The sequence below is a fragment of the Lupinus angustifolius genome, chromosome LG12, assembly GCF_001865875.1.
Source record: "Lupinus angustifolius cultivar Tanjil chromosome LG12, LupAngTanjil_v1.0, whole genome shotgun sequence".
Taxonomy (NCBI): domain Eukaryota; kingdom Viridiplantae; phylum Streptophyta; class Magnoliopsida; order Fabales; family Fabaceae; genus Lupinus; species Lupinus angustifolius.
In genome coordinates this window covers 5,572,415-5,584,737 of record NC_032020.1, presented here as the reverse complement: position 1 = coordinate 5,584,737, position 12,323 = coordinate 5,572,415, and the positions used below count along the sequence as shown (strand labels likewise).

The 12,323-nt window shown below is 35.8% G+C and overlaps 1 protein-coding gene across 1 annotated transcript; it reads left to right on the top strand.

Moving 5' to 3' along the window:
• On the top strand, window positions 3,913-7,099 carry LOC109361830. The gene is made up of 4 exons (XM_019607367.1): window positions 3,913-5,041; window positions 5,120-6,095; window positions 6,140-6,254; window positions 6,392-7,099. Exons 1-4 carry the CDS (start codon window positions 3,913-3,915, stop codon window positions 7,097-7,099), a joined length of 2,928 nt encoding a protein of 975 aa, XP_019462912.1.

Here is a 12,323-nt window from a genome sequence, read left to right as displayed (position 1 = left end):
ACTCCAACTTCTTAGTTGGACAATGATTCAACACATGAGTTGTTGTTGTTGCAGCCTCACCCACAAAATCCATGTGGTAAGCTTCTTGTCCTTAGCATGCTCCTAACTATATTTAAAATGGTTTTATCCCTCCTCTCAACAATTCCATTATGCTAAGGGGTATAGGGTTCAGTGACCCCATGTGTTATTCCATTCTCAGTGCAAACCAACTCAAACTCTTTAGAAGTGAACTCACCTCCTCCATCAGTCCTCAAGGTCTTGATTGACTTCTCTACTTGTTTTTCAACCATACATTTGAAGGATTTGAATATGGTGACCACATCACTCTTGACTTTAATCAAGTAGAGCCAAATATTCCTACTGAAATCATCCACAAATGTGACAAAGTACTTGTTTCCATCTAGTGAAGGCACCTCAAATGGGCCACATACATCATAGTATACAATGTGCATCAAACTATTGGCACTTGATGCAGTGAATTTGCCGAAGGAGGATCTGGGTTGTTTGTTGATCAAGCAAGTATCACAGATCTTCGTTTGTACTTGAATTGGAGGTAGACCATGGACCATTTCTTTGGTCTTCATGAGACTAAGGTCTTTGAAGTTTAAATGACAAAGTCTCATGTGCCATAACCACAAATCATCAGTTAGGATTTCAATGTTAAGGCATTGTGATTCAACTATATTGAGGCTCACCTGAATGGTTCTAATTTGTGTGAGGGGGGCTCTCATGATTTTCCTCTTTGTTGAATCAAAGACTTCAAGCTGACCATTCTGCACGTTCACTGAAAATCCCTTTTCTAATAGTTGCCCAAGGCTAATCAAGTTATGACTCATATTAGACACAAAGAGTACCTCAGAGATCATTGCATTCTTTCCATCCCTTCTCTTTATCACAACATCTCCTACCCCTTTAGCCTGGATTGATCTGTTGTCAGCAAACCTCACCTTGCCTTTCTTGCTAGAGTCAAAATTAACAAGCCAACCTCTATGACCTGTCATGTGATTAGAGCAGCCTGAATCCACATTCCATATTTCTTTATTACTGTTCCCTGGACTAGTTGTCATCATCAATAGAATTAGTTCATCATTATCAACATAACCATTCTCTTCCTTTACCATATGTGCCTCATCATGATGTTGTCTACTATGAAAATCAACCTGCCTTGTCTGAGCTTGACATTCAGATGAAAAGTGCCCAATCTTGTTGCAATTGAAGCACTTGATCCTCTTTCTATCTACTTTCTTCTTTCCGCCTCTCCAAACACTAGTGCCTCCTCTTTTTGGGAAGTTTGTGGGCTGATCTTGGTCAGGTCTTTCTTGATATTGGTAACCAAGACCTATGCTCTTGCCTTTGTAGTCTCTCCCCCTACCTCGGTTTCTGTCTCCACTCTTACTATAGTGGCTTCCTTTCTTGTAAGTTTGAGCCTATAAGGCTTGACTAACTTTTTCTATGGATCTCTCCATGAGTCTTTGCTCATGAGCCTCGTGGGAACCTTGAAGATCTTCCAACTTCAATTTTTCAAGTTTCTTTGATTCTTCAATAGCCACAACTATGTGATCAAAATTTAGGGTTAGAGTTCTCAAAATATTTTCTATAATTGTCTAATAAGCAATTGCCTCACCATATGTCTTCATCTGATTTGTATGAGAAATGACTCTATTGGAGAATTGAGCAATTCTTTCATTCAACTCCATTTGCATCAACTCATATTGGCGCCTCATGGTTTGGAGTCTAATCTTCTTCAATTATTCTGCTCCTTTGTTGCACTTTTCCTAGATCTGCCATGCCTCTTGTGAAGATTGTGCTACTGCAATCTTCTTAAAGTGTGTCTCATCAACACATTGATGAAGAAGGCACATGACTTTGCAATCCTTCCTCTTGTTCTCTTTATACATCAACCTTTGTGGTTCTGTGAATTCTGCATCAAGTTGTGGGTATCCATTCTCAACAATTTCTACAATCTCTTGGAATCCCATGATTTCCCTCATTTGAATGATCCACATATTCCAATTGTTGCCATCAAGAACAGGTAAGTTGGCTCGGAAACTTGTGTTGGAATGTCCCATTGAGGGAAGAGAGAAAGAGGAAGAGAAATGGTGAAAGAAGAAAAGAAGGAAAGAAAGGAAAGCCCATTTGATCTTACTTGTGCTCATGATACCAATTTGTTTGAGAGAAATGTTGAAAAACACTCTCATCAGTTTAACTCAGTCACGCACGAAAGAAAGAAGATGTTTGCAAGAGAAGGAAGGAGAAAATTAGTGCATGGATGAGAAGGAATTAGTATGAAAGGTGTTTATGTAAATTCAGCAAAGATACTTCACATTAACAACTAATACAATGCATATGCTATTTATAGTGAGCATATATACAACTAACAAAACTAACTTCAAGAAACAACAGTTTGAATTAGGAGCAATTTCTGATTTTCCAAAGCCAACAATTAAATGTTAAATCATATTTTGATTTTAATAAACAAATTCTCCAATTATAAAATGAAGGAAGAATTAAATAATTATAAGTGATTGCACTCAATGACATAGAATTCTAACAAAACAAGTTCTTTTTACAATATGCTTACTTCCATATGTGGTGGTGTATTTTATAATCAACTTTAGTATTTGTGGATCATCTATTTTTGAATTTTGATTTCTCCTCAAATATAGGGGTAGGTATCAACAAGGCGTTAATTAGTCTAGTGGTATAACACCCTGCTAGATCCTTTGGATGACCAAAAAGATCAATAGTTTGATTCTTAATAACGACATTTGTTGGGAAAGACAATCACACACCCCAAAAGAATTAATTCCTTACCTAAAAGTGAGGGATGATACACTTAATACTATCAATAAAAATGTGTGGATAGGTTGCTAAAGATGGTTTGGCCTATCGTTGGCTCTACTAAAATAATTTTGTTAAGCAATTTTTGCATCATTCATCTTTCCTAAGAAAGTGGTAAAATAAGAATTGTTTGGAGATGATTTGGTCTGAAATTATTTGGTCTAAGTATTTTATTAGGAATGATTGAATTTTGGTAGAGTTCAGATCTTTTTTACTGCTGGAGAATCCAGTACTCAATAAATATATTTTTTAAGCATTTAGATCTTTATTCTTTTAGAATTAAAAAAGCCCTATAAATATTATATTTCTCCCACATGTCAGTAATGTAGAAGATTTTAATTCGTTTGAGGTTATAAGTTTGATTTTAAACACATTGTAGACATAATTCCATTTATATCTTCTACATGTTCAAATATCTATTACCGTATACGGTCTGCTTCTATTGTTATTCAGTCCTTATTATTTTAAGAACTTAGGATCCATTAGTAAAATTTCTTCTTTGTTCATAAATATAAAAATAAAGACACTTAGACCAGGAAAAAAAATCCAAAAGAATATTTCTACTTAACCATTTGAAATATAATAACAAAAAGGAAAAATATATATACTGACAACGTAAAAGTTTTATACATTATTATTTTATCATCTATCATTCATATTGAATAATTATTGATTCATTAGAAAAGTAAACAAATAAATAGTAATAATATAGTGACCGTATATAAATCTTTATATAAACAATAGATAGATATTATCAATAAAAAATGTTGTGAACTGATAGAGTTCAAATTGCTATTTTGCCATGTGTATTGCAGTAGCAGAAGAGTAGTTAGTTACATTAGCTATATAAGGAAGGTAGTAGTTAGTTAGTTGGCTAATTTTGGAAACTTGTAACTTCTTTTCAAATTCTCTGTTCATAATTCTTTCTTGTTTGGCAAGATTGTTCGAATCTTTTCTTAATTCCATGAATTCCTGCTTCTTGATTTTTTTGAATTCTTCGTTTTAATGAATAAATCCTAGAATTCTATAACAACCACATCAATTGGTATCTAGAGCTTTTTTCTGGGAGACATGGCAGATTCAACTCGATCTCAAGCTTCGATGAGGGACATGGAGGAAAGGTTGGAAGCTCGCATCGCAAAACGTCTTGAGTTGCGGTTGGTTGAATTGGCAGGTTCATTGCAGAAAAAGTTGGGAGATTCCATTAAACAATCAATCGATGAATTGATTCATAAAAATGTTGAAGATGAAGATTCTTCGTGGAAGGGTTATGATCGTGACCGATATGGCAAGCACGATAAAAACCAGAAATCAAGTGATAGACAATTCAATTATTCTTGTCAAACGCGATTATTAAGAATTGATTTCCCTAGGTTTGCTGGTGAAAATGTCAAAGAATGGGTGTATAAGTGTGAAACTTACTTCATGATAGATGATACTCCTGAGGAGGTTAAGGTGAAACTTGCAATTATGCACTTTGAAGGAAAAGCTTTAAAACGGCACCATGCTTATGTAAAGTCTTCATGGACCAATTCTCTGCCTAGCTGGAATGAATATGTCAACATACTGGTTGAGAGGTTTGGGGACTTGTGTGATGATCCCATGGCAGATTTAATGAAGCTAAGGCATAAGGGAACAATCAATGACTATCATGAGGAATTCGATGCAATCATAACTCGACTTGACTTGCCTACAGAATACACATTAAGTTGTTTTTTGGGAGGGTTGAGAAATGATATTCAAATGATGGTTCGAATGTTTCAGCCGCCAACTGTTAGGAAGGGTTTTGCTTTAGCAAAATTGTATGAATATGCTAGTGGTAGTGGGTCAAAGATTGAATTCCCTAGCAAGAGTAAATCTGGACTTCTGAATAAGCTACTAATCAACACAAAACCTGCTACTTCAGTGGAAGCAGAAAATTCAAATAGTAGACCTAGATTCACCAAGAATCTCTCTCCAACTTTTATGAATGAAAGGAGAGCAAAAGGTTTGTGCTATTTTTGTGACGAACCATACTCTACGGAGCATGGCCTCTCTCATAAGACACTCCACATCCACCTACTAGAAGTTGAGGATTCAGAGGAAGAGGGCAAAGAGGCTCATGCTGATGATGGTAAGGGGGTTGGTCAATTTGAGGCAGCCCAAATTTCAGTGAATGCCTTGACTGGAATAGCTAATTTTAGGACTATGAGGGTTACTGGCAAGTACATGAAGAAACCCTTGCATATCCTAATTGATAGTTGAAGCACTCATAACTTCCTAGATGTCCATGTTCCAGGGAGAGTGGGATGCAGAATTGAAGAAATAAATCCGCTTTTAGTCACTGTAGCTGATGGCACCAAAGTAAAGATTTCTTATGTTGTAAGAAATTTTACATGGACCTTACAACACACTACATTCACTTCAGATGTTATGTTGATCCCTCTTGGATGTTGTGATGTAGTGCTGGGGATTGAGTGGCTAGTAACACTTGGTGATATAATATGGAACTTTGACAAGTTGAGTATGGAGTTTTCTGTCCAAGGAAGGAGGCATGTGTTGAGGGGTGCATCACAATTAGGTTGTAAAACTGTGAAGAATCAACAATTTGGAAAAATTCTGCATCAAGGAGTTCATTTATCCATGATTCAGGTTGGTGAAGAAGAATGGTTTTTACTACATTCTCTAACAACTCATGCTGAGCAGACTGCAATTCCTTCTTCTATTGAACCCATTTTGCAACAATATGCTGATGTCTTTTCTTCTCCTACTCAGTTACCTCCTATTAGAGTGGACCATGACCATAAAATTCCCTTGTTACATAATACAGATCCTGTAAACAAAAGACCCTACAGGTATGCTAAGCAACAGAAGGACATAATTGATAAGTTGGTGCAAGAAATGCTGGATTATGGTGTTATCCAAAACAGTAATAGCCCTTATGCAAGTCCAGTGGTTTTGGTTGGCAAGAAGGATGGCACTTGGAGGTTATGTGTTGATTACAGGGAGCTAAACAAAGGTACAATAAAAGATATATTTCCTATTCCCTTAGTTGATGATTTAATGGATGAACTACATGGATCTGCTATCTTTTCTAAAATAGACCTAAGGGCTGGTTATCACCAAGTGAGGATGAGTCCAATGGGTGTTGATAAAACTACTTTTAGGACACACAGTGGTCACTTTGAGTATCTAGTGATGCCCTTTGGTCTTACAAATGCACCAGCTACATTTCAAAGCTTGATGAATTCTATTTTTAAGGACTTTTTGAGGAAGTTCTTGCTCGTGTTTTTTGATGACATACTCATATCATATACAGTGGCACTATAGATGAGCACATTGTTCATTTGGAAAGAGTATTAGCAGTCATGAGGCAGCATCACTTGCTAAACAATCCAAATGCTATTTTGGAGTTGCTAAAGTGGAATACCTGGGTCATTTCATCTTAGCATAGGGGGTGGCCACTAATCCTGCTAAGATAATAGCAGTCAAAAATTGGCCCTTGCCTCAAACCATCAAGCAATGAAGGGGTTTTCTGGGCTTGGCTGGTTATTATAGAAGGTTTGTGAAGGGATATGGCACTGTGGCTAGACCTCTCACTAAGCTATTAAAAAAAGATAACTTCAAATGGACAAGTGAAGCCAAGCTCTCATTTCAGAATTTGAAGGACTTACTCACCACAACCCACATGCTAGCATTACCTAATTTCACACAACAATTCATCCTTGAGGTTGATGCTTCAGGTCAAGGAATTGGGGATATGCTAATGCAAAACCATCACCCTATAGCTTTTATTAGTAGGGTTCTCAATCAGCAACAACAAGTTTTGTCCACCTATGAGAAAGAATTGCTTGATGTGGTCTTTGCAGTGCACAAATGGAGGCATTATTTGTTAAACAAAACCTTCATTATTAGAACTGGTCATAGAAGCCTTAAGTACATCATGGATCAGAGGTTAACTACAGCATTTCAGCAGAAGTGGTTGGTCAAGCTTATGGAGTTTGATTTTTCCATTGAATACAAGCAGGGCAGAGAAAACTTAACTGCTGATGCATTGTCAAGAGTGGATGGATTAGAGTGCCAAGCTTTGTTTGTGCATACAGTAGATTCTAATATGATAGAGAGAATTGAGAAGACTTGGTTCAGCAATGATAGTCTTCAGAAGCTAATCTCTCAATTGCAACTAGACACTAATAGTCATAAGCACTATACATGGAATGGCTTAGAATTGAGAAGAAAAGGGAAGCTGGTTGTTGGAAAAGATGCACCACTAAGGTAGGAATTGTTGTAGTGGTTTCATGCTGCAGCATCAGGTGGTCATTCTGGTAGGCATGCAACTACTCAAAGAATCAAAATTGTAATCTATTGGAAAGGGTTGAACAAGGATGTAAAATCCTTCATTCAGCAATGCCCAACTTGCCAGAAATGCAAATATGATACAATTGCTTATCCTGGGCTATTACAACCTCTACCTATCCCTGGTCATGTATGGCAACACATCACTATGGACTTCATTGAGGGATTTCCTAATTCATGTGGTAAACAGGTTGTTTTTGTAGTGGTAGACAGACTGAGCAAGGCTGCTCATTTTATACCCTTGGCTCATCCTTATTCAGCTAGTATTATAGCTCAAGCCTTCTTGGATAACATCTTTAAACTGCATGGATTTCCTGATTCTATCACTAGTGATAGGGATCCAGTTTTCATCAGTAAATTCTGGCAAGATTTGATGGCTTTTCAAGGGGTGCAGTTGCAACTTTCCACTTCATATCATCCTCAAACAGATGGCCAATCTGAGGTGGTCAATAGATGCATAGAAACTTACTTGAGGTGTATGAGTGCTGAAGTACCTCGGCAATGGTCTAAATGGTTGCCACTTGAAGAGTGGTGGTATAATACCACCTTCCATACTTCTATCCAAGCCACCCCATATGAAATTGTATATGGTCAGCCTCCTCTAGCTTATTTGCCTTATTTACCTGGGGAATCTAAAGTGCAACCTGTGTATAGGAGTTTGGCTAAAAGAGATGAGATGTTGAAAGCTCTTAAGTTTTATCTTCGAAGGGCCCAAGATAGAATGAAACAACTTGCTGATAAACATCGCAGTGATAGGCAATTCAAAGAGGGTGATCTGGTTTATGTCAAATTGCAATCTTACAAACAAATTTCAGTCTCAGCTAGAGCAAATGAGAAATTGGTTCCAAAGTATTTTGGACCCTTCCAAGTTATCAGCAAAATAGGGACAGTGGCTTACAAATTACTTCTTCCCTCTCACTCTAAAATACATAATGTTTTTCATGTCTCTCAATTGAAGAAGCATGTGGGACAAGCCATCACTTCTACTGAGATTCCTCAACTTTCTGCTGAAAATTCTGCTGGTAAGGAACCAGAAGCTATTTTAGACCGTATGACTGTTAAACGCCAAGGAAGAGCTGTGACTAAGGTGCTTGTCAAGTGGAAACATCAACTTCCTGAAGATGCTACTTCGGAATTTTATTTTGATCTATGCAATAAATTCCCTGGTTTTCATTCTTGAGGACAAGAATTGCTTCAAGAGAAGGGCATTAATAGAGTTCAAATTGCTATTACCACATGTATTGCAATAGCAAAAGAGTAGTTAGTTACATTAGCTATATAAGGAAGGTAGTAGTTACTTAGTTGGCTAATTTTGGAAACTTGTAACTTCTTTTCAAATTCTCTGTTCATCATTCTTTCTTGTTTGGCAAGTTTGTTCGAATTCATTTCTTAATTCCAAGAATTCCTGCTTCTTGATTTTTTTGAATTCTTCGTTTTAATGAATAAATCCTAGAATTCTATAACAACCACATCATATCATTCATATTGAATAATTATTAATTCATTAGAAAAGTAAACAAATAAATAATAATAATATAGTGACTGTATATAAATCTTTATATAAACAATAGATAATAGATAGATACTATCAATAATAAATGTTGTAAACATTATCTTTTTATCTCATATGAACCAAATCAAGTTTGCTTTGTCGTTTCCTTCTTTATCGAAGTCATCTTTTTGTCCTGTTTCTCTATTAGGTAAGATAAAACACTTGCATGTTTTACGTGCATGGACGTGCCCTTCAATAATTCGAGAGTCAATTTTTGTGAATGGAACACAAAAAGCTAAGGATTATAAATATTTTCGATAAGAAAGTGGCGAAAGAATACAAATAGTTGAGTTTATCAAGGAAAGCACGTGAAGTACAGGCATTAGATAAGGAAAATAAATTTATCATTTATATCTAAAATGTAATAGGGTCAATTTAAGTATTATCAAAACTAGGATGATATCCTACACATGGGAGCAATTGCGAATGGAAAAAAATGGAATGCCAATCTAAAAATAATGAAGAAGAATAGAGTTCTGTTGTACTTCGTACTAATTTTAAAGTGTAAAACTCTATTAAATGTTACCAAATCTTCAAAAAGATAATGTAAGATATTGTTCCTAACCACATCATAAAAGCCTTTGACCCGCCACTAGTGGTATAAAGTCTAATAGACTGCTTATTTTATAAGGATCAGAACCAGAAAGGCTAAGGCTGACCCAAGATTTGGAGGACCTATTTAGGCTTAACAAGGTCTAAGATTTAGTCTACATGGTAACTTACAAGGAAAAACATCCTTTGAGGAAATCTAATAGGTGTAAAGGCTCATATAAAAGCTACACGACTAACTAGTTGAAAGGACAAGAGCATAGTCCCAACCATCACATATTAATATATCGAGTTAGGATATTCTTTATTAATGGAGAAATAAACACCTAAAAACAATATGAAAAATAAAATGATAAGACATTTTTATTCTTTAAATATAACAGTATCACACTTTTATCCTTAAATGTAAACGAAAAATAAGAAACTTCATTTTTTTTCTTTCAATTAAAAGGAAGCTCATCCCACTGTATATAAATAAAGATAGATATTAATTGCTCCAAGTTAGAACAGTCACAAAGCTTTATTAAATGGACAAAATGAATGAAATTCAGAAGCCTTATGTTAAAATTAAAATAAAGCGAAAATGTTTTATTAAGCCAAAAACACAAACATACCATAATTGGAATGTTTCTATTGCAATGAGTAAAGCTGCTAACAAGCTCATTATTTTTATAGAAGTGCTGTAGAGAAGTGTTTCTCTCTCACATGCAAATGCTAAATGGCTATAATGCATTTAATGCCGTTTAGAACCGATCCAAGCATTAATGAAGATTTCATAAGCATTATTGCCAAGTCCAAGCATCTATTGCAACAATTATATTTATTGAAGAACTATAAATGGTCTGGATCATGGAAAATGAAGACACGCGCCATAAATTGCATTTGGTTAAACATTCTTTGAAAGCCATCTTCATTCAAACCTCCTTATGGTATGTTTAGGAGTTACAAGGGAAAGAGGAGGAAAGAGATCAAAGGGCTAGGAAGTGAAAGGGAAAGCGAAAGGAAAAGCAATCATCTCCATTGTTTGAGAGTATAAAATTGAGATGAGGATGATAAACTAATGATAATGTTATAATATTTTTATTTTTCCTTTAAAAATGCAATTAACAATGACAAATGTATAATAATATATAATTATAGAGTTTTACAAAAAAAAAAACTTAGGTATTTTTACATTTTGTCTCCAGAAAAATCTCAAATCGAAGAACTATAAAAATAGACACATAAAAGGTTTTGGAAAGTTTGAGAAACCCTCCAAAACTTTCCATTCTCCTTTATTCAACTCCCAAATAAGGAGGAAGCTTTCTAAAGCCATCCATTCCCTACCCCTCCAAAGTTACACTCCAAAACAAAGCCTTAGGGTTTTGTTGGACCAGACTATGACTGAGGAGCCTCCAACCACTAGGGAGTTCCATTGTTACCGAGGTATGGGAAGAGTGGACAGACACAAGTGAGACACTATGTCTTGAAACAAAATCATCAGGCATTAGTTCCATGTGCCTTTTCTACTTATAAACTCTTTCATTCCTCCCCGCAAATCCAATATGGGACTTCACACTTGAATAAACCTAACAATTTCTCCCTCAAGTGTGGGTGTCACACACTTTTCGATTTGCTCCCCTTAAGTCCACCATGTCCCAGTCGAACCATCGGCTCTGATACCACTTGTTGGACCAGACTGCGACTAGGGAGCCTCTATCCACAGAGAAGTTCCATTGTTACCAGGTTTGGGAAGAGTGGAGAGCCACAAGTGAGACACCACTTTTTGAACCAAAACCTTAAGGCATTAGTTCCATGGGCCTTTTCTACTTATAAACTCTTTTACTCATCTCCACATATCCAATGTGGGACTTCACACTTGAATACACCAAACTATCAAATATAGTTGGGGATATTTGAAATAATTTATTATATGAAGTCCCACTAGTACTTTTCCTCCCAGCTTTGTATCCTGCAAAATCTGAATCTGAATATCCAACCAAGTCACATATACTTTCCTTTGGATACCACAGTCCAACATTAGTTGTGCCATTAAGATATTTCATTATTCTCTTAACATCAACTAAGTGTGATTCTTTTGGTTTGGATTAATAGCGAGCACACAGACACACACTAAACATTATATCAGGTCTACTGGTAGTTAAGTATAAAAGAGATTCAATCATACCTCGATACTTCGATATCTCGATGCATTTTCCTGCTTCATCCGTATCTCAATGCATTTTCTTTAATTTGTAGACATAAGAAGGATGTTTGTAATCTTCAAAACCAGGAGGTTGTTCAACAAACACTTCTTCTTGAATGTAGTCGTTGAGGAAATCATTCTTTACATCTATTTATTATAACTGAAAATTCAAAGAGCAAGCATATGCAAGTAATAGCCTAATAGCTTCAAGTCTAGCAACCGGAGCAAAAGTTTCATCAAAATCGATACCTTCTTCGTGGTTGTATCCTTGGGCTACTAATCTAGCTTTATTTCTAACTATTATACCATTTTCATCAGATTTATTTCTAAATACCCACCGAGTTCTAATAAAATGCCTATTTTTAGGTTTAGGAACAAGTTCCCAAACTTCGTTTCTCTCAAACTGGTTTAATTCTTTCTGCATAGCAAGAATCCAGTGTTCATCCTCAATTGTTTCATCCATCTCGGAGGGTTCGATTTGAGAGACGTAGGCCATGTTAAGACAAGCTTTATCAAGAATTCGTCGGGTTGTGATACTCGTATTTAATTGAGTAATAATATTGTCAATTGATTGGTATCGATGACTTCTCCACTCTTTTGGTAAATCTGAATGACTATGCTCCTCTTGAGAGGGTAGGTTATCGTTCATTTTCAATTGCTCAGAATCAGTTGTAGATACAATAATAGAAAATTCATTTGAAGAAGAACTTGGCAGTTCCTCCTCACCAGGAGTTATAACATCTTTTATTTCATCAAAAGACACAAGAACAAATTCTTCCATGGCTTGTGTTCTTTTATTAAAAATTCTGTAAGCTTTACTCGTAAGAGAGTAGCCTAGGAAGATCTCTTCATATGCTTTTG

Excerpts from the sequence above, each read along its gene's own strand:
- LOC109361830 (XM_019607367.1), top strand. The coding sequence starts at position 3,913 with ATGGCAGATTCAACTCGATCTCAAGCTTCGATGAGGGACATGGAGGAA. Across the intron at positions 5,042-5,119 it reads TAGGACTATGAGGGTTACTG|GGAGAGTGGGATGCAGAATT; the intron begins GCAAGTACATGA and ends TCCATGTTCCAG. Across the intron at positions 6,096-6,139 it reads TTTAAGGACTTTTTGAGGAA|TGGCACTATAGATGAGCACA; the intron begins GTTCTTGCTCGT and ends TATCATATACAG.